We start from the raw sequence: 26,798 nt of genomic DNA, 5'->3' as shown, positions 1-26,798 counted from the left end.
CTCCTTGTTGTATCCAGGCTCTGTATGTATTGGTATGGGAGGGGAGTACTCCTTGTTCTATACAGGCTCTGTATGTATTGATATGGGAGGAGTACTCCTTGTTGTATACAGGCTCTGTATGTATTGGTATGGGAGGGGAGTACTCCTTGTTGTATACAGGCTCTGTATGTATTGGTATGGGAGGGGAGTACTCCTTGTTGTATACAGGCTCTGTATGTATTGGTATGGGAGGGGAGTACTCCTTGTTGTATACAGGCTCTGTATGTATTGATATGGGAGGGGAGTACTCCTTGTTGTATACAGGCTCTGTATGTATTGGTATGGGAGGGGAGTACTCCTTGTTGTATACAGGCTCTGTATGTATTGGTATGGGAGGGGAGTACTCCTTGTTCTATACAGGCTCTGTATGTATTTGTATGGGAGGGAGTACTCCTTGTTGTATACAGGCTCTGTATGTATTGGTATGGGAGGGGAGTACTCCTTGTTGTATACAGGCTCTGTATGTATTGGTATGGGAGGGGAGTACTCCTTGTTGTATACAGGCTCTGTATGTATTGGTATGGGAGGGGAGTACTCCTTGTTGTATACAGGCTCTGTATGTATTGGTATGGGAGGGGAGTACTCCTTGTTGTATACAGGCTCTGTATGTATTGATATGGGAGGGGAGTACTCCTTGTTGTATACAGGCTCTGTATGTATTGATATGGGAGGGGAGTACTCCTTGTTGTATACAGGCTCTGTATGTATTGGTATGGGAGGGGAGTACTCCTTGTTGTATACAGGCTCTGTATGTATTGGTATGGGAGGGGAGTACTCCTTGTTGTATACAGGCTCTGTATGTATTGATATGGGAGGGGAGTACTCCTTGTTGTATACAGGCTCTGTATGTATTGATATGGGAGGGAGTACTCCTTGTTGTATACAGGCTCTGTATGTATTGATATGGGAGGGGAGTACTCCTTGTTGTATACAGGCTCTGTATGTATTGGTATGGGAGGGGAGTACTCCTTGTTGTATACAGGCTCTGTATGTATTGGTATGGGAGGGGAGTACTCCTTGTTCTATACAGGCTCTGTATGTATTGGTATGGGAGGGGAGTACTCCTTGTTGTATACAGGCTCTGTATGTATTGGTATGGGAGGGGAGTACTCCTTGTTGTATACAGGCTCTGTATGTATTGATATGGGAGGGGAGTACTCCTTGTTCTATACAGGCTCTGTATGTATTGGTATGGGAGGGGAGTACTCCTTGTTGTATACAGGCTCTGTATGTATTGATATGGGAGGGGAGTACTCCTTGTTGTATACAGGCTCTGTATGTATTGGTATGGGAGGGAGTACTCCTTGTTGTATACAGGCTCTGTATGTATTGGTATGGGAGGGGAGTACTCCTTGTTGTATACAGGCTCTGTATGTATTGGTATGGGAGGGGAGTACTCCTTGTTCTATACAGGCTCTGTATGTATTGGTATGGGAGGGGAGTACTCCTTGTTCTATACAGGCTCTGTATGTATTGGTATGGGAGGGGAGTACTCCTTGTTGTATACAGGCTCTGTATGTATTGGTATGAGAGGGGAGTACTCCTTGTTGTATACAGGCTCTGTATGTATTGGTATGGGAGGGGAGTACTCCTTGTTGTATCCAGGCTCTGTATGTATTGGTATGGGAGGGGAGTACTCCTTGTTGTATACAGGCTCTGTATGTATTGGTATGGGAGGGGAGTACTCCTTGTTCTATACAGGCTCTGTATGTATTGGTATGGGAGGGGAGTAATCCTTGTTCTATACAGGCTCTGTATGTATTGGTATGGGAGGGGAGTACTCCTTGTTGTATACAGGCTCTGTATGTATTGGTATGGGAGGGGAGTACTCCTTGTTGTATCCAGGCTCTGTATGTATTGGTATGGGAGGGGAGTACTCCTTGTTGTATACAGGCTCTGTATGTATTGGTATGGGAGGGGAGTACTCCTTGTTGTATACAGGCTCTGTATGTATTGATATTGGAGGGGAGTACTCCTTGTTCTATACAGGCTCTGTATGTATTGATATGGGAGGGGAGTACTCCTTGTTGTATACAGGCTCTGTATGTATTGGTATGGGAGGGGAGTACTCCTTGTTGTATCCAGGCTCTGTATGTATTGGTATGGGAGGGGAGTACTCCTTGTTCTATACAGGCTCTGTATGTATTGGTATGGGAGGGGAGTACTCCTTGTTCTATACAGGCTCTGTATGTATTGGTATGGGAGGGGAGTACTCCTTGTTGTATCCAGGCTCTGTATGTATTGATATGGGAGGGGAGTACTCCTTGTTGTATACAGGCTCTGTATGTATTTGTATGGGAGGGGAGTACTCCTTGTTGTATACAGGCTCTGTATGTATTGGTATGGGAGGGGAGTACTCCTTGTTGTATACAGGCTCTGTATGTATTGATATGGGAGGGGAGTACTCCTTGTTGTATACAGGCTCTGTATGTATTGGTATGGGAGGGGAGTACTCCTTGTTGTATACAGGCTCTGTATGTATTGGTATGGGAGGGGAGTACTCCTTGTTGTATACAGGCTCTGTATGTATTGATATGGGAGGGGAGTACTCCTTGTTGTATACAGGCTCTGTATGTATTGGTATGGGAGGGGAGTACTCCTTGTTCTATACAGGCTCTGTATGTATTGATATGGGAGGGGAGTACTCCTTGTTGTATACAGGCTCTGTATGTATTGATATGGGAGGGGAGTACTCCTTGTTGTATACAGGCTCTGTATGTATTGATATGGGAGGGAGTACTCCTTGTTCTATACAGGCTCTGTATGTATTGGTATGGGAGGGGAGTACTCCTTGTTCTATACAGGCTCTGTATGTATTGGTATGGGAGGGGAGTACTCCTTGTTGTATACAGGCTCTGTATGTATTGGTATGGGAGGGGAGTACTCCTTGTTGTATACAGGCTCTGTATGTATTGATATGGGAGGGGAGTACTCCTTGTTGTATACAGGCTCTGTATGTATTGATATGGGAGGGGAGTACTCCTTGTTGTATACAGGCTCTGTATGTATTGATATGGGAGAGGAGTACTCCTTGTTCTATACAGGCTCTGTATGTATTGATATGGGAGGGGAGTACTCCTTGTTCTATACAGGCTCTGTATGTATTGGTATGGGAGGGGAGTACTCCTTGTTGTATACAGGCTCTGTATGTATTGATATTGGAGGGGAGTACTCCTTGTTGTATCCAGGCTCTGTATGTATTGATATGGGAGGGGAGTACTCCTTGTTGTATACAGGCTCTGTATGTATTGATATGGGAGGGGAGTACTCCTTGTTGTATACAGTGCATTCTGAAAGTATTCAGACCCCTTGACTTTTTCCACATTTTGTTACGTTACAGCCTTATTCTAAAACAGATTAAATTGTTTTTTTTCCCCCTCATCAATCTACACACAATACCCCATAATGACAAAGCAAAAACAGTTTTAGAAATGTTTGCAAATGTATTAAAAATAAAAAACTGAAATATCATATTTACGTAAGTATTCAGACCCTTAACTCAGTACTTTGTTGAAGCACATTTGGAAGCAATTACAGCCTCGAGTCTTCTTGGGTATGACGCTACAAGCTTGGCACACCTGTACTTGGGGAGTTTCTCCCAGTCTTCTCTGCAGATCCTCTCAAGCTCTGTCAGGTTTGATGGGGAACGTCGCTGCACAGCTATTTTCAGGTCTCTCCAGAGACGTTCGATCGGGTTCAAGTCCAGGCTCTTGCTGGGGCACTCAAGGACATTCAGAGACTTGTCCCGAAGCCATTCCTGCATTGTCTTGTCTGTGTGCTTAGGGTCGTTGTCCTGTTAGAAGGTGAACCTTCACCCCAGTCTGAGGTCCTTCTCCCATCTCCACCGAGGAACTCTGGAGCTCTGTCAGAGTGACCATCGGGTTCTTGGTCACCTCCCTGACCAATGCCCTTCTCCCCCGATTGCTCAGTTTGGCGGGGGCGGAAGCTCTAGGAAGAGTCTTGGTGGTTCCAAACTTCTTCCATTTAAGAATGATGGAGGCCACTGTGTTCTTGGGGACCTTCAATGCTGCAAAAATGTTTTGGTACCCTTCTTCAGATCTGTGCCTCGACACAATCCTGTCTCGGAGCTCTACGGACAATTCCTTCGACCTCATGGCTTGGTTTTTGCTCTGACATGCACTGTCAACTGTGGGACCTTATATAGACAGGTGTGTGCCTTTCCAAATAATGTCCAATCAATTGAATTTACCACAGGTGGACTCCAATGAAGTTGTAGAAACATCTCAAGGATGATCAAAGGAAACAGGATGCACCTGAGCTCAATTTCGAGTCTCATAGCAAAGGGTCTGAATACTTATGTAAATAAGGTCTTTCTGTTTTTTATTTATTTGCAAACATTTCTAAAAAACATTTTTTCCGCTTTTATCTTTATGGAGTATTGTGTGTAGATTGATGAGAAAAAAAAATATATTTAATCAATTTGAGAATAAGGCTGCAACATAACAAAATGTGGAAAAAGGGAAGGGGTCTGAATACTTTCCCAATGCGCTGTATTGGACACTGTGTTAACAAACCTCCAAACGAGCTTCAATGCCATACAACACTCCTTCAGTAGCCTCCAACTGCTCTTAAACACTAGTAAAACTAAATGCATGCTCTTCAATCGAACGCTGCTGGCACCCGCCCACCCGACTAGAATCACTACTCTCGACGGGTCTGACCTAGAGTATGTGGACAACTACAAATACCTAGGTGTCTGGTTAGACTGTAAACTCTCCTTCCAGACTCACATTAAGAATCTCCAATCCAAAGTTAAATCTAGAATCGGTTTCCTATTTCGCAACAAAGCCTCCTTCACTCATGCTGCCAAACATGCCCTCGTAAAACTGACTATCCTACCGATCCTTGACTTCGGCGATGTCATTTACAAAATAGCCTCCAACACTATACTCAACAAATTGGATGTAGTCTATCACAGTGCCATCCGTTTTGTCTCCAAAGCCCCATATACTACCCACCACTGTGACCTGTACGCTCTTGTTGGCTGGTCCTCACTACATATTCGTTGCCAAACCCACTGGCTCCAGGCCATCTATAAATCACTGCTAGGCAAATCCCCGCCTTATCTTAGCTCATTGGTCACCATAGCAACACCCACCCGTAGTATGCGCTCTAGCAGGTATTTCTCACTGGTCATTCCCAAAGCCAACACCTCCTTTGGCCGCCATTCCTTCCAGTTCTCTGCTGCCAATGACTGGAACAAATTGCAAAAATCTCTGAAGCTGGAGACTCTCATCTCCCTCACTAACTTTAAGCATCAGTTGTCAGAGCACCTTACCGATCACTGCACCTGTACACAGCCCATCTGAAATTAGCCCGCCCAACTACCTCATCCCTATATTGTTATTTATTTTGCTAATTTGCACCCCAGTATCTCTATTTGCACATCATCTCTTGCACATATATCATTCCAGTGTTAATACTAATTGTAATTATTTTGCACTATAGCCTATTTATTGCCTTACCTCCATAACTTGCTACATTTGCACACACTGTATATATATTTTCTGTTGTATTTTTGACTTTATGTTTTGTTTTACCCCATATGTAACTCTGTGTTGTTGTTTTTATCGCACTGCTTTGCTTTATCTTGGCCAGGTCGCAGTTGTAAATGAGAACTTGTTCTCAACTGGCTTACCTGGTTAAATAAAGGTGAAATAAAAAATAAAATAAAATAGGCTCTGTATGCATTGAAATGTTTATGTACTGTATTGTATTTAAACATGTGACCAAATGAATTTACTCTAGTGGGATCATACAAAGTTAATCTAATCTTATCTATGTTTCACAACTTGCTATAGGTTATAGGTTATACAATTGCACTGGATAAGACCACCATTTTGGTTTACTGGAACCAAGGAGTGGTGAAGAGAACTTCACCTTACCAACCAGTGTGAATGGCTTGTTGCTTGGAATGGCTGCACGGTGCAACAAGGCCATCTGTTGGCTGATGGTGATATGATACATTTTGCATGTCATTTCTCACCACAGAGATGAGGGAGCTGATCTGCAAAAGTGCACAGGCCAGGCTTGTGCTAAAAAGAGCAACACTGTACCTCTTATATCAGAGTTACAGGCTAAATGTTCAGACAGAAAACTGAATACAACAGACCTGGGTTCAAATAGTATTTATTATATTTCAATGTGTGCTCGATCGAGCTTGCCTAGCGCAGTGGTTCTCAAGCGGGGGTACGAGGACCCCTGGGGGGTACTTTTCCTATCCACAGGGGGTACTTAAGAAGGACTCATGAGACAATAGGCTTAGTGGTAAAATGCGCATGAGGGGTTATTTCAGGGGTACTCCGGGCAAAGCAAAATGTCACAGGTGGTACAGTAACCAAAAAAAAAGGTTGATAACCAAAAGGATAAACCTGCTCATCTTCCACTCCATATCGGGCTTAATTTAACGCTCAAAGTATTTGAAAGAAAACAAACACTGTTTGAACCTGGTTCCGGAACTAATACTAAAACGCAATTAGAACTTGGGTAGCTTCTATCACATTTTTTAAATATATTTCACATCAACGGAGCGATCCAGTTAGCGGCAGTACTTCAGCATAAGGGGAGGCATACGTACGTGTCTGCCCAAGTGGATTTTCAGAGGGAAGATGGTGAAGTGAACATGAAGGTAAAACTCCAGCTTCTGGGCGTGAGGGTCACAGTCCCTCACCTCCGAAGGGACATACTCTGTCCACAGCTCAAAGAACACCTTGAAGTCACCGTCGTCAAATGAGCTCAACAGGTCCTTCTGCAGAGATACAGGAGTGGGTTAGTAACCGTATAAACAGAACCCTCCTTTTGGGTACATCTTCATCGTGGAATTTTGGAATGTCTCTGGCTTTAAAACTTCTGTGGTTAAGTACACTATTTTGGGGTTTCTATGACGGATGTCTGTCATTTCCAGCAATGACCATAGACTGCAGCTTTTTAAAATCAACCATTTACCTGGATAATCAGCGTTTTCGAGTCCCGAAGACTGTTGCCTCTGGGCTTTGGAACGACTTTCCCCTTGTTTTTACACTCCTTCTCAAAGTGATGAAGTGTCTCTTCAAATTCACCAAACTTCAGATACTGGTCAAAAAAAAAGAGAGAAGTTATAGTTTAGATTAAAACAACAAACACTACCTACTTTTATCCAAATACTACAAAATTGCATGTACTGATTGAGACCGAGTTCATTAGAATTAGCCTGGTCCCAGACTGGCTGCATAGAATGACACTGGTGCAGCATCGCTGCATGGGTAGCTAAATGAAGCACCTTTGACTTGACACATCTGTGTAGTTTGCAACGAGATGTCTGTTTAGTGTGTTAACACACTATTGGTGGTTTGTTGTGACCAAGTGTTGGTGCTAAACTGTGTGTTATTGGATGCTAGCATGCTAGTTAGCTATGGTGTCATAGTTAGCTAGCTGAATAAAGTGGGTTGAGTCTATTCCTTGAAACATTGAACCGCTGTGGTTCACAACAATTCTGATTTCTAAAGGTGGAAGTTGGGAGAGTTTTTGTTCGGGTGGTTCAGTGAAACAATTATAGTTTCTGAGGTGGAAGTTTTGGTGAGGGAGGCCCTGCTCTCTCCTCTCCCTGATGTTTAGTTCATTTCATTCCGATCTCCTCTGCATTATTGTAGCCATTTGCTACAGCCTGTCAACTATGCCTCTGCCTATCCCTGTTCTCTCCTCTCTGCACAGGCTACACAAACGCCTCACACCGCGTGGCTGCTGCCTCTCTAACCTGGTGGTCCCTGCACGCACCCCACACCTGGAGTTCCAGGTCTCAGGCAGCCTCTGGAACTGCCGTTCTGCTGCCAACAAAGCTGACTTCATCCCAGCCTATGCTAACCTCCAGTCCCTCGACTTCCTGGCGCTGACGGAAACATGGATTACCACTGAAAACACTGCTACTCCTACTGCTCTCTCCTCGTCTGACCATGTGTTCTCGCATACCCCGAGAGCATCTGGTCAGAGGGGTGGTGGCACAGGAATCCTCATCTCTCCCAAGTGGACATTCTCAATTTTTCCCCTAACCCATCTGTCTATCTCCTCATTTGAATTCCATGCTGTCACAGTCACTAGCCCATTTAAGCTTAATATCCTTGTCATCTATCGCCCTCCAGGTTCCCTTGGAGAGTTCATCAATGAGCTTGACGCCTTGATAAGTTCCTTTCCTGAGGATGGCTCACCCCTCACAGTTTTGGGGGATTTCAACCTCCCTACGTCCACATTTGACTCATTTCTCTCTGCCTCCTTCTTTCCACTCCTCTCCTCTTTTGACCTCACCCTCTCACCGTCCCCCTACTCACAAGGCAGGCAATACGCTTGACCTCATCTTTACTAGATGCTGCTCTTCTACTAATCTCACTGCAACTCCCCTCCATGTCTCCGACCACTACTTTGTTTCCTTTTCTCTCTCGCTCTCCTCCAACACTACTCACTCTGCCCCTACACAGATGGTAATGCGCCGCCGCAACCTTCGCTCTCTCTCTCCCACTACTCTCTCCTCTTCCATCCTATCATCTCTTCCCTCTGCTCAATCCTTCTCCCTCCAATCTCCTGATTCTGCCTCCTCAACCCTCCTCTCCTCCCTTTCTGCATCCTTTGACTCTCTGTGTCCCCTATCCTCCCGGCCGGCTCGGTCCTCCCCTCCAGCTCCGTGGCTTGATGACTCATTGCGAGCTCACAGAACAGAGCTCCGGGCAGCGGGAGCGGAAATGGAAGAAAACTAAACTCCCTGCCGACCTGGCATCTTTTCACTCCCTCCTCCCTACATTTTCTTCATCTGTTTCTGCTGCTAAGGCCACTTTCTACCACTCTAAATTCCAAGCATCTGCCTCTAACCCTAGGAAGCTCTTTTGCCACTTTTTCCTCCCTGCTGAATCCCCCCCTCTCTCTCTGTGGATGACTTCGTCAACCACTTTGAAAAGAAGGTTGACGACATCCGATCCTCGTTTGTTAAGTCTAATGATACTGCTGGTCCTACTCACACTGCCCTACCCTATGCTTTGACTTATTTCTCCCCTCTCTCTCCAGATAAAATCCTGCGACTTGTGACTGCAGGCCGCCCAACAACCTGCCCGCTTGACCCCATCCCCTCTTCTCTTCTCCAGACCATCTCCGGTGACCTTCTCCCCTACCTCACCTCGCTGATCAACTCATCCTTGACCGCTGGCCATGTCCCTTCCGTCTTCAAGAGAGCGAGAGTTGCACCCCTTCTCAAAAAACCAACACTCGATCCCACTGATGTCAACAACTACAGACCAGTATCCCTTCTTTCTTTTCTTTCCAAAACTATTGAGCGTGCCGTCTTTAGCCAACTCTCTTGCTATCTCTCTCAGAATGACCTTCTTGATCCAAACCAGTCAGGTTTCAGGACTGGTCATTCAACTGAGACTGCTCTTCTCTGTGTCACGGAGGCTCTCCGCACTGCTAAAGCTAACTCTCTCTCCTCTGCTCTTGTCCTTCTAGACCTGTCTGCTGCCTTTGATACTGTGAACCATCAGATCCTCCTCTCCACCCTCTCCGAGCTGGGCATCTCCGGCGCGGCTCACTCCTGGATTGCGTCCCTACCTGACCGGTCGCTCCTACCAAGTGGCGTGGCGAGAAGCTGTCTCCGCACCACGTGCTCTCACCACTGGTGTCCCCCAGGGCTCAGTTCTAGGCCCTCTCCTATTCTCCCTATACACCAAGTCACTTGGCTCTGTCATATCCTCACATGGCCTCTCCTATCATTGCTACGCTGACGATACACAACTAATCTTCTCCTTTCCCCCCTTCTGATAACCAGGTGGCGAATCGCATCTCTGCATGTCTGGCAGACATATCAGTATGGATGACGGATCACCACCTCAAGCTGAACCCTGGCAAGACGGAGCTGCTCTTACTCCCGGGAAGGACTGCCCGTTCCATGATCTCGCCATCACGGTTGACAACTCCGTTGTGTCCTCCTCCCAGAGTGCGAAGAGCCTTGGCGTGACCCTGGACAACACCCTGTCGTTCTCCGCTAACATCAAGGCGGTGACCCGATCCTGCAGGTTCATGCTCTACAACATTCGGAGAGTACGACCCTGCCTTACACAGGAAGCGGCACAGGTCCTAATCCAGGCACTTGTCATCTCCCGTCTGGATTACTGCAACTCGCTGTTGGCTGGCCTCCCTGCCTGTGCCATTAAACCCCTACAACTCATCCAGAATGCCGCAGCCCGTCTAGTGTTCAACCTTCCCAAGTTCTCTCACGTCACCCCCCTCCTCCGCACACTCCACTGGCTTCCAGTTGAAGCTCGCATCCGTTACAAGACCATGGTGCTTGCCTATGGAGCAGTGAGGGGAACGGCACCTCCGTACCCTGATCAGTCCCTACACCCAAACGAGGGCATTGCGTTCATCCACCTCTGGCCTGCTGGCTCCCCTTCCTCTGCGGAAGCATAGTTCCCGCTCAGCCCAGTCAAAACTGTTCGCTGCTCTGGCACCCCAATGGTGGAACAAGCTCCCTCACGACGCCAGGACAGCGGAGTCACTCACCACCTTCCGGAGACATTTGAAACCCCACCTCTTTAAGGAATACCTGGGATAGGATAAAGTAATCCTTCTACCCCCCCAAAAAAAAAGGAAAAAAAAGTGTAAAGTGGTTTTCCCACTGGCTATAGGGTGAATGCACCAATTTGTAAGTCGCTCTGGATAAGAGCGTCTGCTAAATGACGTAAATGTGCCCTTGAGCAAGGCACTTAACCCTAATTGCTCCTGTAAGTCGCTCTGGATAAGAGCGTCTGCTAAATGACTAAAATGTAAATGTAAAATGTAAATGTCTAAATAAACCCTTGATTTCAAATACCCTTCATAATATACCCTTCGATACCCTTCATAATATACCCTTCCCAATGAGATGCCGTAGCCCTTTACGCTCGTACCCGTGTACGGGTTGGAAATGGCAGATTTGGGCACTGATAAACGCCTAAATTGGAACACAGTGGCTGTACAGTAACATGCTATACATGACGTCAGAGCTCAGTGGCTGGACAGTAACACGCTATACATGACGTCAGAGCTCAGTGGCTGTACAGTAACATGCTATACATGACGTCAGAGCTCAGTGGCTGGACAGTAACACGCTATACATGACGTCAGAGCTCAGTGGCTGTACAGTAACATGCTATACATGACGTCAGAGCTCAGTGGCTGGACAGTAACACGCTATACATGACGTCAGAGCTCAGTGGCTGGACAGTAACATGCTATACATGACGTCAGAGCTCAGTGGCTGGACAGTAACATGCTATACATGACGTCAGAGCTCAGTGGCTGTACAGTAACATGCTATACATGACGTCAGAGCTCAGTGGCTGGACAGTAACACGCTATACATGACGTCAGAGCTCAGTGGCTGTACAGTAACATGCTATACATGACGTCAGAGCTCAGTGGCTGGACAGTAACATGCTATACATGACGTCAGAGCTCAGTGGCTGTACAGTAACATGCTATACATGACGTCAGAGCTCAGTGGCTGTACAGTAACACGCTATACATGACGTCAGAGCTCAGTGGCTGTACAGTAACATGCTATACATGACGTCAGAGCTCAGTGGCTGTACAGTAACATGCTATAAGCATGACGTCGGAGCTCAGTGGCTGTACAGTAACATGCTATACATGACGTCAGAGCTCAGTGGCTGGACAGTAACATGCTATACATGACGTCAGAGCTCAGTGGCTGTACAGTAACATGCTATACATGACGTCAGAGCTCAGTGGCTGTACAGTAACATGCTATACATGACGTCAGAGCTCAGTGGCTGGACAGTAACATGCTATACATGACGTCAGAGCTCAGTGGCTGGACAGTAACACGCTATACATGACGTCAGAGCTCAGTGGCTGTACAGTAACATGCTATACATGACGTCAGAGCTCAGTGGCTGGACAGTAACATGCTATACATGACGTCAGAGCTCAGTGGCTGGACAGTAACACGCTATACATGACGTCAGAGCTCAGTGGCTGGACAGTAACATGCTATACATGACGTCAGAGCTCAGTGGCTGGACAGTAACATGCTATACATGACGTCAGAGCTCAGTGGCTGGACAGTAACATGCTATACATGACGTCAGAGCTCAGTGGCTGGACAGTAACACGCTATACATGACGTCAGAGCTCAGTGGCTAGACAGTAACATGCTATACATGACGTCAGAGCTCAGTGGCTGGACAGTAACATGCTATACATGACGTCAGAGCTCAGTGGCTGGACAGTAACACGCTATACATGACGTCAGAGCTCAGTGGCTGGACAGTAACACGCTATACATGACGTCAGAGCTCAGTGGCTGGACGGTAACACGCTATACATGACGTCAGAGCTCAGTGGCTGGACAGTAACACGCTATACATGACGTCAGAGCTCAGTGGCTGGACAGTAACATGCTATACATGACGTCAGAGCTCAGTGGCTGGACAGTAACACGCTATACATGACGTCAGAGCTCAGTGGCTGGACAGTAACACGCTATACATGACGTCAGAGCTCAGCGGCTGTACAGTAACACGCTATACATGACGTCAGAGCTCAGTGGCTGTGCAGTAACATGCTATACATGACGTCAGAGCTCAGTGGCTGGACAGTAACACGCTATACATGACGTCAGAGCTCAGTGGCTGGACAGTAACATGCTATACATGACGTCAGAGCTCAGTGGCTGTACAGTAACATGCTATACATGACATCAGAGGTCAGTGGCTGGACAGTAACATGCTATACATGACGTCAGAGCTCAGTGGCTATACAGTAACACGCTATACATGACGTCAGAGCTCAGTGGCTGGACAGTAACATGCTATACATGACGTCAGAGCTCAGTGGCTGGACAGTAACATGCTATACATGACGTCAGAGCTCAGTGGCTGGACAGTAACACGCTATACATGACGTCAGAGCTCAGTGGCTGTACAGTAACATGCTATACATGACGTCAGAGCTCAGTGGCTGTACAGTAACACGCTATACATGACGTCAGAGCTCAGTGGCTGGACAGTAACATGCTATACATGACGTCAGAGCTCAGTGGCTGGACAGTAACACGCTATACATGACGTCAGAGCTCAGTGGCTGGACAGTAACACGCTATACATGACGTCAGAGCTCAGTGGCTGGACAGTAACACGCTATACATGACGTCAGAGCTCAGCGGCTGGACAGTAACATGCTATACATGACGTCAGAGCTCAGTGGCTGTACAGTAACACGCTATACATGACGTCAGAGCTCAGTGGCTGGACAGTAACATGCTATACATGACGTCAGAGCTCAGTGGCTGTACAGTAACACGCTATACATGACGTCAGAGCTCAGTGGCTGGACAGTAACATGCTATACATGACTTCAGAGCTCAGTGACTGGACAGTAACATGCTATACATGACGTCAGAGCTCAGTGGCTGTACAGTAACACGCTATACATGACGTCAGAGCTCAGTGGCTGGACAGTAACATGCTATACATGACGTCAGAGCTCAGTGGCTGTACAGTAACACGCTATACATGACGTCAGAGCTCAGTGGCTGGACAGTAACATGCTATACATGACTTCAGAGCTCAGTGACTGGACAGTAACATGCTATACATGACGTCAGAGCTCAGTGGCTGTACAGTAACATGCTATACATGACGTCAGAGCTCAGTGACTGGACAGTAACATGCTATACATGACGTCAGAGCTCAGTGGCTGTACAGTAACATGCTATACATGACGTCAGAGCTCAGTGACTGGACAGTAACATGCTATACATGACGTCAGAGCTCAGTGGCTGGACAGTAACATGCTATACATGACGTCAGAGCTCAGTGGCTGGACCGTAACACGCTATACATGATGTCAGAGCTCAGTGGCTGTACAGTAACATGCTATACATGACGTCAGAGCTCAGTGGCTGTACAGTAACACGCTATACATGACGTCAGAGCTCAGTGGCTGGACAGTAACACGCTATACATGACGTCAGAGCTCAGTGGCTGGACAGTAACATGCTATACATGATGTCAGATCTCAGTGGCTGGACAGTAACACGCTATACATGACGTCAGAGCTCAGTGGCTGGACAGTAACATGCTATACATGACGTCAGAGCTCAGTGGCTGGACAGTAACACGCTATACATGACGTCAGAGCTCAGTGGCTGGACAGTAACATGCTATACATGACGTCAGAGCTCAGTGGCTGGACAGTAACATGCTATACATGACGTCAGAGCACATGACGTCAGAGCTCAGTGGCTGGACAGTAACATGCTATACATGACGTCAGAGCTCAGTGGCTGGACAGTAACATGCTATACATGACGTCAGAGCTCAGTGGCTGTACAGTAACATGCTATACATGACGTCAGAGCTCAGTGGCTGTACAGTAACATGCTATACATGACGTCAGAGCTCAGTGGCTGGACAGTAACACGCTATACATGACGTCAGAGCTCAGTGGCTGGACAGTAACATGCTATACATGACGTCAGAGCTCAGTGGCTGGACAGTAACATGCTATACATGACGTCAGAGCTCAGTGGCTGTACAGTAACATGCTATACATGACGTCAGAGCTCAGTGGCTGTACAGTAACATGCTATACATGACGTCAGAGCTCAGTGGCTGTACAGTAACATGCTATACATGACGTCAGAGCTCAGTGGCTGTACAGTAACACGCTATACATGACGTCAGAGCTCAGTGGCTGGACAGTAACACGCTATACATGACGTCAGAGCTCAGTGGCTGGACAGTAACATGCTATACATGACGTCAGAGATCAGTGGCTGGACAGTAACATGCTATACATGACGTCAGAGCTTAGTGGCTGTACGGTAACATGCTATACATGACGTCAGAGCTCAGTGGCTGGACAGTAACATGCTATACATGACGTCAGAGCTCAGTGGCTGGACAGTAACACGCTATACATGACGTCAGAGCTCAGTGGCTGGACAGTAACATGCTATACATGACGTCAGAGCTCAGTGGCTGGACAGTAACACGCTATACATGACGTCAGAGCTCAGTGGCTGGACAGTAACATGCTATACATGACGTCAGAGCTCAGTGGCTGTGCAGTAACATGCTATACATGACGTCAGAGCTCAGTGGCTGGACAGTAACATGCCATACATGACGTCAGAGCTCAGTGGCTGTACAGTAACATGCTATACATGACGTCAGAGCTCAGTGGCTGGACAGTAACACGCTATACATGACGTCAGAGCTCAGTGGCTGGACAGTAACATGCTATACATGACGTCAGAGCTCAGTGGCTGGACAGTAACACGCTATACATGACGTCAGAGCTCAGTGGCTGGACAGTAACATGCTATACATGACGTCAGAGCTCAGTGGCTGGACAGTAACATGCTATACATGACGTCAGACCTCAGTGGCTGGACAGTAACACGCTATACATGACGTCAGAGCTCAGTGGCTGGACAGTAACACGCTATACATGACGTCAGAGCTCAGTAGCTGGACAGTAACATGCTATACATGACGTCAGAGCTCAGTGGCTGGACAGTAACACGCTATACATGACGTCAGAGCTCAGTGGCTGGACAGTAACACGCTATACATGACGTCAGAGCTCAGCGGCTGTACAGTAACACGCTATACATGACGTCAGAGCTCAGTGGCTGTGCAGTAACATGCTATACATGACGTCAGAGCTCAGTGGCTGGACAGTAACACGCTATACATGACGTCAGAGCTCAGTGGCTGGACAGTAACATGCTATACATGACGTCAGAGCTCAGTGGCTGTACAGTAACATGCTATACATGACATCAGAGGTCAGTGGCTGGACAGTAACATGCTATACATGACGTCAGAGCTCAGTGGCTATACAGTAACACGCTATACATGACGTCAGAGCTCAGTGGCTGGACAGTAACATGCTATACATGACGTCAGAGCTCAGTGGCTGGACAGTAACACGCTATACATGACGTCAGAGCTCAGTGGCTGTACAGTAACATGCTATACATGACGTCAGAGCTCAGTGGCTGTACAGTAACACGCTATACATGACGTCAGAGCTCAGTGGCTGGACAGTAACATGCTATACATGACGTCAGAGCTCAGTGGCTGGACAGTAACACACTATACATGACGTCAGAGCTCAGTGGCTGGACAGTAACATGCTATACATGACGTCAGAGCTCAGTGGCTGGACAGTAACACGCTATACATGACGTCAGAGCTCAGTGGCTGGACAGTAACACGCTATACATGACGTCAGAGCTCAGCGGCTGGACAGTAACATGCTATACATGACGTCAGAGCTCAGTGGCTGTACAGTAACACGCTATACATGACGTCAGAGCTCAGTGGCTGTACAGTAACATGCTATACATGACGTCAGAGCTCAGTGGCTGGACAGTAACACGCTATACATGAGGTCAGAGCTCAGTGGCTGGACAGTAACACGCTATACATGACGTCAGAGCTCAGCGGCTGGACAGTAACATGCTATACATGACGTCAGAGCTCAGTGGCTGTACAGTAACACGCTATACATGACGTCAGAGCTCAGTGGCTGTACAGTAACATGCTATACATGACGTCAGAGCTCAGTGGCTGGACAGTAACACGCTATACATGAGGTCAGAGCTCAGTGGCTGGACAGTAACACGCTATACATGAGGTCAGAGCTCAGTGGCTGGACAGTAACACGCTATACATGAGGTCAGAGCTCAGTGGCTGTACAGTAACATGCTATACATGACGTCAGAGCTCAGTGGCTGGACAGTAACACGCTATACATGACGTCAGAGCTCAGTGGCTGTGCAGTAACATGCTATACATGACGTCAGAGCTCAGTGGCTGGACAGTAACATGCTATACATGACGTCAGAGCTCAGTGGCTGTGCAGTAACATGCTATACATGACGTCAGAGCTCAGTGGCTGTGCAGTAACATGCTATACATGAGGTCAGAGCTCAGTGGCTGGACAGTAACACGCTATACATGACGTCAGAGCTCAGTGGCTGTACAGTAACATGCTATACATGAAGTCAGAGCTCAGTGGCTGTACAGTAACACGCTATACATGACGTCAGAGCTCAGTGGCTGGACAGTAACATGCTATACATGACGTCAGAGCTCAGTGGCTGTACAGTAACATGCTATACATGACGTCAGAGCTCAGTGGCTGTACAGTAACATGCTATACATGACGTCAGAGCTCAGTGGCTGTGCAGTAACATGCTATACATGACGTCAGAGCTCAGTGGCTGGACAGTAACATGCTATACATGACGTCAGAGCTCAGTGGCTGGACAGTAACACGCTATACATGACGTCAGAGCTCAGTGGCTGGACAGTAACATGCTATACATGACGTCAGAGCTCAGTGGCTGGACAGTAACATGCTATACATGACGTCAGAGCACATGACGTCAGAGCTCAGTGGCTGTACAGTAACATGCTATACATGACGTCAGAGCTCAGTGGCTGTACAGTAACACGCTATACATGACGTCAGAGCTCAGTGGCTGTACAGTAACATGCTATACATGACGTCAGAGCTCAGTGGCTGTACAGTAACATGCTATACATGACGTCAGAGCTCAGTGGCTGTACAGTAACATGCTATACATGACGTCAGAGCTCAGTGGCTGTACAGTAACACGCTATACATGACGTCAGAGCTCAGTGGCTGGACAGTAACACGCTATACATGACGTCAGAGCTCAGTGGCTGGACAGTAACATGCTATACATGACGTCAGAGATCAGTGGCTGGACAGTAACATGCTATACATGACGTCAGAGCTTAGTGGCTGTACGGTAACATGCTATACATGACGTCAGAGCTCAGTGGCTGGACAGTAACATGCTATACATGACGTCAGAGCTCAGTGGCTGGACAGTAACACGCTATACATGACGTCAGAGCTCAGTGGCTGGACAGTAACATGCTATACATGACGTCAGAGCTCAGTGGCTGGACAGTAACACGCTATACATGACGTCAGAGCTCAGTGGCTGGACAGTAACATGCTATACATGACGTCAGAGCTCAGTGGCTGTGCAGTAACATGCTATACATGACGTCAGAGCTCAGTGGCTGGACAGTAACATGCCATACATGACGTCAGAGCTCAGTGGCTGTACAGTAACATGCTATACATGACGTCAGAGCTCAGTGGCTGGACAGTAACACGCTATACATCACGTCAGAGCTCAGTGGCTGGACAGTAACATGCTATACATGACGTCAGAGCTCAGTGGCTGGACAGTAACACGCTATACATGACGTCAGAGCTCAGTGGCTGGACAGTAACATGCTATACATGACGTCAGAGCTCAGTGGCTGGACAGTAACATGCTATACATGACGTCAGAGCTCAGTGGCTGGACAGTAACACGCTATACATGACGTCAGAGCTCAGTGGCTGGACAGTAACACGCTATACATGACGTCAGAGCTCAGTAGCTGGACAGTAACATGCTATACATGACGTCAGAGCTCAGTGGCTGGACAGTAACACGCTATACATGACGTCAGAGCTCAGTGGCTGGACAGTAACACGCTATACATGACGTCAGAGCTCAGCGGCTGTACAGTAACACGCTATACATGACGTCAGAGCTCAGTGGCTGTGCAGTAACATGCTATACATGACGTCAGAGCTCAGTGGCTGGACAGTAACACGCTATACATGACGTCAGAGCTCAGTGGCTGGACAGTAACATGCTATACATGACGTCAGAGCTCAGTGGCTGTACAGTAACATGCTATACATGACATCAGAGGTCAGTGGCTGGACAGTAACATGCTATACATGACGTCAGAGCTCAGTGGCTATACAGTAACACGCTATACATGACGTCAGAGCTCAGTGGCTGGACAGTAACATGCTATACATGACGTCAGAGCTCAGTGGCTGGACAGTAACACGCTATACATGACGTCAGAGCTCAGTGGCTGGACAGTAACATGCCATACATGACGTCAGAGCTCAGTGGCTGTGCAGTAACATGCTATACATGACGTCAGAGCTCAGTGGCTGGACAGTAACATGCCATACATGACGTCAGAGCTCAGTGGCTGTACAGTAACATGCTATACATGACGTCAGAGCTCAGTGGCTGGACAGTAACACGCTATACATGACGTCAGAGCTCAGTGGCTGGACAGTAACATGCTATACATGACGTCAGAGCTCAGTGGCTGGACAGTAACACGCTATACATGACGTCAGAGCTCAGTGGCTGGACAGTAACATGCTATACATGACGTCAGAGCTCAGTGGCTGGACAGTAACATGCTATACATGACGTCAGACCTCAGTGGCTGGACAGTAACACGCTATACATGACGTCAGAGCTCAGTGGCTGGACAGTAACACGCTATACATGACGTCAGAGCTCAGTAGCTGGACAGTAACATGCTATACATGACGTCAGAGCTCAGTGGCTGGACAGTAACACGCTATACATGACGTCAGAGCTCAGTGGCTGGACAGTAACACGCTATACATGACGTCAGAGCTCAGCGGCTGTACAGTAACACGCTATACATGACGTCAGAGCTCAGTGGCTGTGCAGTAACATGCTATACATGACGTCAGAGCTCAGTGGCTGGACAGTAACACGCTATACATGACGTCAGAGCTCAGTGGCTGGACAGTAACATGCTATACATGACGTCAGAGCTCAGTGGCTGTACAGTAACATGCTATACATGACATCAGAGGTCAGTGGCTGGACAGTAACATGCTATACATGACGTCAGAGCTCAGTGGCTATACAGTAACACGCTATACATGACGTCAGAGCTCAGTGGCTGGACAGTAACATGCTATACATGACGTCAGAGCTCAGTGGCTGGACAGTAACACGCTATACATGACGTCAGAGCTCAGTGGCTGTACAGTAACATGCTATACATGACGTCAGAGCTCAGTGGCTGTACAGTAACACGCTATACATGACGTCAGAGCTCAGTGGCTGGACAGTAACATGCTATACATGACGTCAGAGCTCAGTGGCTGGACAGTAACACACTATACATGACGTCAGAGCTCAGTGGCTGGACAGTAACATGCTATACATGACGTCAGAGCTCAGTGGCTGGACAGTAACACGCTATACATGACGTCAGAGCTCAGTGGCTGGACAGTAACACGCTATACATGACGTCAGAGCTCAGCGGCTGGACAGTAACATGCTATACATGACGTCAGAGCTCAGTGGCTGTACAGTAACACGCTATACATGACGTCAGAGCTCAGTGGCTGTACAGTAACATGCTATACATGACGTCAGAGCTCAGTGGCTGGACAGTAACACGCTATACATGAGGTCAGAGCTCAGTGGCTGGACAGTAACACGCTATACATGACGTCAGAGCTCAGCGGCTGGACAGTAACATGCTATACATGACGTCAGAGCTCAGTGGCTGTACAGTAACACGCTATACATGACGTCAGAGCTCAGTGGCTGTACAGTAACATGCTATACATGACGTCAGAGCTCAGTGGCTGGACAGTAACACGCTATACATGAGGTCAGAGCTCAGTGGCTGGACAGTAACACGCTATACATGAGGTCAGAGCTCAGTGGCTGGACAGTAACACGCTATACATGAGGTCAGAGCTCAGTGGCTGTACAGTAACATGCTATACATGACGTCAGAGCTCAGTGGCTGGACAGTAACACGCTATACATGACGTCAGAGCTCAGTGGCTGTGCAGTAACATGCTATACATGACGTCAGAGCTCAGTGGCTGGACAGTAACATGCTATACATGACGTCAGAGCTCAGTGGCTGTGCAGTAACATGCTATACATGACGTCAGAGCTCAGTGGCTGTGCAGTAACATGCTATACATGAGGTCAGAGCTCAGTGGCTGGACAGTAACACGCTATACATGACGTCAGAGCTCAGTGGCTGTACAGTAACATGCTATACATGAAGTCAGAGCTCAGTGGCTGTACAGTAACACGCTATACATGACGTCAGAGCTCAGTGGCTGGACAGTAACATGCTATACATGACGTCAGAGCTCAGTGGCTGTACAGTAACATGCTATACATGACGTCAGAGCTCAGTGGCTGTACAGTAACATGCTATACATGACGTCAGAGCTCAGTGGCTGTGCAGTAACATGCTATACATGACGTCAGAGCTCAGTGGCTGGACAGTAACATGCTATACATGACGTCAGAGCTCAGTGGCTGGACAGTAACACGCTATACATGACGTCAGAGCTCAGTGGCTGGACAGTAACATGCTATACATGACGTCAGAGCTCAGTGGCTGGACAGTAACATGCTATACATGACGCCAGAGCACATGACGTCAGAGCTCAGTGGCTGTACAGTAACATGCTATACATGACGTCAGAGCTCAGTGGCTGTACAGTAACACGCTATACATGACGTCAGAGCTCAGTGGCTGTACAGTAACATGCTATACATGACGTCAGAGCTCAGTGGCTGTACAGTAACATGCTATACATGACGTCAGAGCTCAGTGGCTGTACAGTAACATGCTATACATGACGTCAGAGCTCAGTGGCTGTACAGTAACACGCTATACATGACGTCAGAGCTCAGTGGCTGGACAGTAACACGCTATACATGACGTCAGAGCTCAGTGGCTGGACAGTAACATGCTATACATGACGTCAGAGATCAGTGGCTGGACAGTAACATGCTATACATGACGTCAGAGCTTAGTGGCTGTACGGTAACATGCTATACATGACGTCAGAGCTCAGTGGCTGGACAGTAACATGCTATACATGACGTCAGAGCTCAGTGGCTGGACAGTAACACGCTATACATGACGTCAGAGCTCAGTGGCTGGACAGTAACATGCTATACATGACGTCAGAGCTCAGTGGCTGGACAGTAACACGCTATACATGACGTCAGAGCTCAGTGGCTGGACAGTAACATGCTATACATGACGTCAGAGCTCAGTGGCTGTGCAGTAACATGCTATACATGACGTCAGAGCTCAGTGGCTGGACAGTAACATGCCATACATGACGTCAGAGCTCAGTGGCTGTACAGTAACATGCTATACATGACGTCAGAGCTCAGTGGCTGGACAGTAACACGCTATACATCACGTCAGAGCTCAGTGGCTGGACAGTAACATGCTATACATGACGTCAGAGCTCAGTGGCTGGACAGTAACACGCTATACATGACGTCAGAGCTCAGTGGCTGGACAGTAACATGCTATACATGACGTCAGAGCTCAGTGGCTGGACAGTAACATGCTATACATGACGTCAGAGCTCAGTGGCTGGACAGTAACACGCTATACATGACGTCAGAGCTCAGTGGCTGGACAGTAACACGCTATACATGACGTCAGAGCTCAGTAGCTGGACAGTAACATGCTATACATGACGTCAGAGCTCAGTGGCTGGACAGTAACACGCTATACATGACGTCAGAGCTCAGTGGCTGGACAGTAACACGCTATACATGACGTCAGAGCTCAGCGGCTGTACAGTAACACGCTATACATGACGTCAGAGCTCAGTGGCTGTGCAGTAACATGCTATACATGACGTCAGAGCTCAGTGGCTGGACAGTAACACGCTATACATGACGTCAGAGCTCAGTGGCTGGACAGTAACATGCTATACATGACGTCAGAGCTCAGTGGCTGTACAGTAACATGCTATACATGACATCAGAGGTCAGTGGCTGGACAGTAACATGCTATACATGACGTCAGAGCTCAGTGGCTATACAGTAACACGCTATACATGACGTCAGAGCTCAGTGGCTGGACAGTAACATGCTATACATGACGTCAGAGCTCAGTGGCTGGACAGTAACACGCTATACATGTCGTCAGAGCTCAGTGGCTGTACAGTAACATGCTATACATGACGTCAGAGCTCAGTGGCTGTACAGTAACACGCTATACATGACGTCAGAGCTCAGTGGCTGGACAGTAACATGCTATACATGACGTCAGAGCTCAGTGGCTGGACAGTAACACACTATACATGACGTCAGAGCTCAGTGGCTGGACAGTAACATGCTATACATGACGTCAGAGCTCAGTGGCTGGACAGTAACACGCTATACATGACGTCAGAGCTCAGTGGCTGGACAGTAACACGCTATACATGACGTCAGAGCTCAGTGGCTGGACAGTAACATGCTATACATGACGTCAGAGCTCAGTGGCTGTACAGTAACACGCTATACATGACGTCAGAGCTCAGTGGCTGTACAGTAACATGCTATACATGACGTCAGAGCTCAGTGGCTGGACAGTAACACGCTATACATGAGGTCAGAGCTCAGTGGCTGGACAGTAACACGCTATACATGACGTCAGAGCTCAGCGGCTGGACAGTAACATGCTATACATGACGTCAGAGCTCAGTGGCTGTACAGTAACACGCTATACATGACGTCAGAGCTCAGTGGCTGTACAGTAACATGCTATACATGACGTCAGAGCTCAGTGGCTGGACAGTAACACGCTATACATGAGGTCAGAGCTCAGTGGCTGGACAGTAACACGCTATACATGAGGTCAGAGCTCAGTGGCTGGACAGTAACACGCTATACATGAGGTCAGAGCTCAGTGGCTGTACAGTAACATGCTATACATGACGTCAGAGCTCAGTGGCTGGACAGTAACACGCTATACATGACGTCAGAGCTCAGTGGCTGTGCAGTAACATGCTATACATGACGTCAGAGCTCAGTGGCTGGACAGTAACATGCTATACATGACGTCAGAGCTCAGTGGCTGTGCAGTAACATGCTATACATGACGTCAGAGCTCAGTGGCTGTGCAGTAACATGCTATACATGAGGTCAGAGCTCAGTGGCTGGACAGTAACACGCTATACATGACGTCAGAGCTCAGTGGCTGTACAGTAACATGCTATACATGACGTCAGAGCTCAGTGGCTGTACAGTAACACGCTATACATGACGTCAGAGCTCAGTGGCTGGACAGTAACATGCTATACATGACGTCAGAGCTCAGTGGCTGTACAGTAACATGCTATACATGACGTCAGAGCTCAGTGGCTGTACAGTAACATGCTATACATGACGTCAGAGCTCAGTGGCTGTGCAGTAACATGCTATACATGACGTCAGAGCTCAGTGGCTGGACAGTAACACGCTATACATGACGTCAAGAGCTCAGTGGCTGGACGGTAACATGCTATACATGACGTCAGAGCTCAGTGGCTGGACAGTAACACGCTATACATGACGTCAGAGCTCAGTGGCTGGACAGTAACATGCTATACATGACGTCAGAGCTCAGTGGCTGGACAGTAACACGCTATACATGACGTCAGAGCTCAGTGGCTGTACAGTAACATGCTATACATGACGTCAGAGCTCAGTGGCTGTACAGTAACATGCTATACATGACGTCAGAGCTCAGTGGCTGTACAGTAACACGCTATACATGACGTCAGAGCTCAGTGGCTGGACAGTAACATGCTATACATGACGTCAGAGCTCAGTGGCTGTACAGTAACACGCTATACATGACGTCAGAGCTCAGTGGCTGGACAGTAACATGCTATACATGACTTCAGAGCTCAGTGACTGGACAGTAACATGCTATACATGACGTCAGAGCTCAGTGGCTGTACAGTAACATGCTATACATGACGTCAGAGCTCAGTGACTGGACAGTAACATGCTATACATGACGTCAGAGCTCAGTGGCTGTACAGTAACATGCTATACATGACGTCAGAGCTCAGTGACTGGACAGTAACATGCTATACATGACGTCAGAGCTCAGTGGCTGGACAGTAACATGCTATACATGACGTCAGAGCTCAGTGGCTGGACCGTAACACGCTATACATGATGTCAGAGCTCAGTGGCTGTACAGTAACATGCTATACATGACGTCAGAGCTCAGTGGCTGTACAGTAACACGCTATACATGACGTCAGAGCTCAGTGGCTGGACAGTAACACGCTATACATGACGTCAGAGCTCAGTGGCTGGACAGTAACATGCTATACATGACGTCAGATCTCAGTGGCTGGACAGTAACACGCTATACATGACGTCAGAGCTCAGTGGCTGGACAGTAACATGCTATACATGACGTCAGAGCTCAGTGGCTGGACAGTAACACGCTATACATGAGCCGTCAGAGCTCAGTGGCTGGACAGTAACATGCTATACATGACGTCAGAGCTCAGTGGCTGGACAGTAACATGCTATACATGACGTCAGAGCACATGACGTCAGAGCTCAGTGGCTGGACAGTAACATGCTATACATGACGTCAGAGCTCAGTGGCTGGACAGTAACATGCTATACATGACGTCAGAGCTCAGTGGCTGTACAGTAACATGCTATACATGACGTCAGAGCTCAGTGGCTGTACAGTAACATGCTATACATGACGTCAGAGCTCAGTGGCTGGACAGTAACACGCTATACATGACGTCAGAGCTCAGTGGCTGGACAGTAACATGCTATACATGACGTCAGAGCTCAGTGGCTGGACAGTAACATGCTATACATGACGTCAGAGCTCAGTGGCTGTACAGTAACATGCTATACATGACGTCAGAGCTCAGTGGCTGTACAGTAACATGCTATACATGACGTCAGAGCTCAGTGGCTGTACAGTAACATGCTATACATGACGTCAGAGCTCAGTGGCTGTACAGTAACACGCTATACATGACGTCAGAGCTCAGTGGCTGGACAGTAACACGCTATACATGACGTCAGAGCTCAGTGGCTGGACAGTAACATGCTATACATGACGTCAGAGATCAGTGGCTGGACAGTAACATGCTATACATGACGTCAGAGCTTAGTGGCTGTACGGTAACATGCTATACATGACGTCAGAGCTCAGTGGCTGGACAGTAACATGCTATACATGACGTCAGAGCTCAGTGGCTGGACAGTAACACGCTATACATGACGTCAGAGCTCAGTGGCTGTACAGTAACACGCTATACATGACGTCAGAGCTCAGTGGCTGGACAGTAACACGCTTATACATGACGTCAGAGCTCAGTGGCTGGACAGTAACATGCTATACATGACGTCAGAGATCAGTGGCTGGACAGTAACATGCTATACATGACGTCAGAGCTCAGTGGCTGGACAGTAACATGCTATACATGACATCAGAGCTCAGTGGCTGTACGGTAACATGCTATACATGACGTCAGAGCTCAGTGGCTGGACAGTAACATGCTATACATGACGTCAGAGCTCAGTGGCTGGACAGTAACACGCTATACATGACGTCAGAGCTCAGTGGCTGGACAGTAACATGCTATACATGACGTCAGAGCTCAGTGGCTGGACAGTAACACGCTATACATGACGTCAGAGCTCAGTGGCTGGACAGTAACATGCTATACATGACGTCAGAGCTCAGTGGCTGTGCAGTAACATGCTATACATGACGTCAGAGCTCAGTGGCTGGACAGTAACATGCCATACATGACGTCAGAGCTCAGTGGCTGTACAGTAACATGCTATACATGACGTCAGAGCTCAGTGGCTGTACAGTAACACGCTATACATGACGTCAGAGCTCAGTGGCTGTACAGTAACACGCTATACATGACGTCAGAGCTCAGTGGCTGGACAGTAACATGCTATACATGACGTCAGAGCTCAGTGGCTGTACAGTAACATGCTATACATGACGTCAGAGCTCAGTGGCTGTACAGTAACATGCTATACATGACGTCAGAGCTCAGTGGCTGGA

The 26,798-nt window shown here is 47.8% G+C and overlaps 1 protein-coding gene across 1 annotated transcript in view; it reads right to left on the bottom strand.

The window, feature by feature from the left end:
• The window catches only part of LOC121577110 (lisH domain-containing protein ARMC9), a 109,269-nt gene that overhangs the window by 75,859 nt on the left and 6,612 nt on the right, over positions 1-26,798 (bottom strand). The window contains exons 2-3 of the mRNA XM_045223375.1: positions 7,006-7,131; positions 6,638-6,808 (exon numbers count right to left, since the gene is read on the bottom strand). Of these exons, the coding sequence (XP_045079310.1) occupies positions 6,638-6,808; positions 7,006-7,131 (297 nt within the window). The remainder of the gene's footprint in view (positions 1-6,637; positions 6,809-7,005; positions 7,132-26,798) is intronic.

Source organism: Coregonus clupeaformis, chromosome 11, assembly GCF_020615455.1.
Source record: "Coregonus clupeaformis isolate EN_2021a chromosome 11, ASM2061545v1, whole genome shotgun sequence".
NCBI lineage: Eukaryota > Metazoa > Chordata > Actinopteri > Salmoniformes > Salmonidae > Coregonus > Coregonus clupeaformis.
Note: the sequence above shows the minus strand (reverse complement) of the source record. Positions and strands in the feature narration are given on the sequence as shown.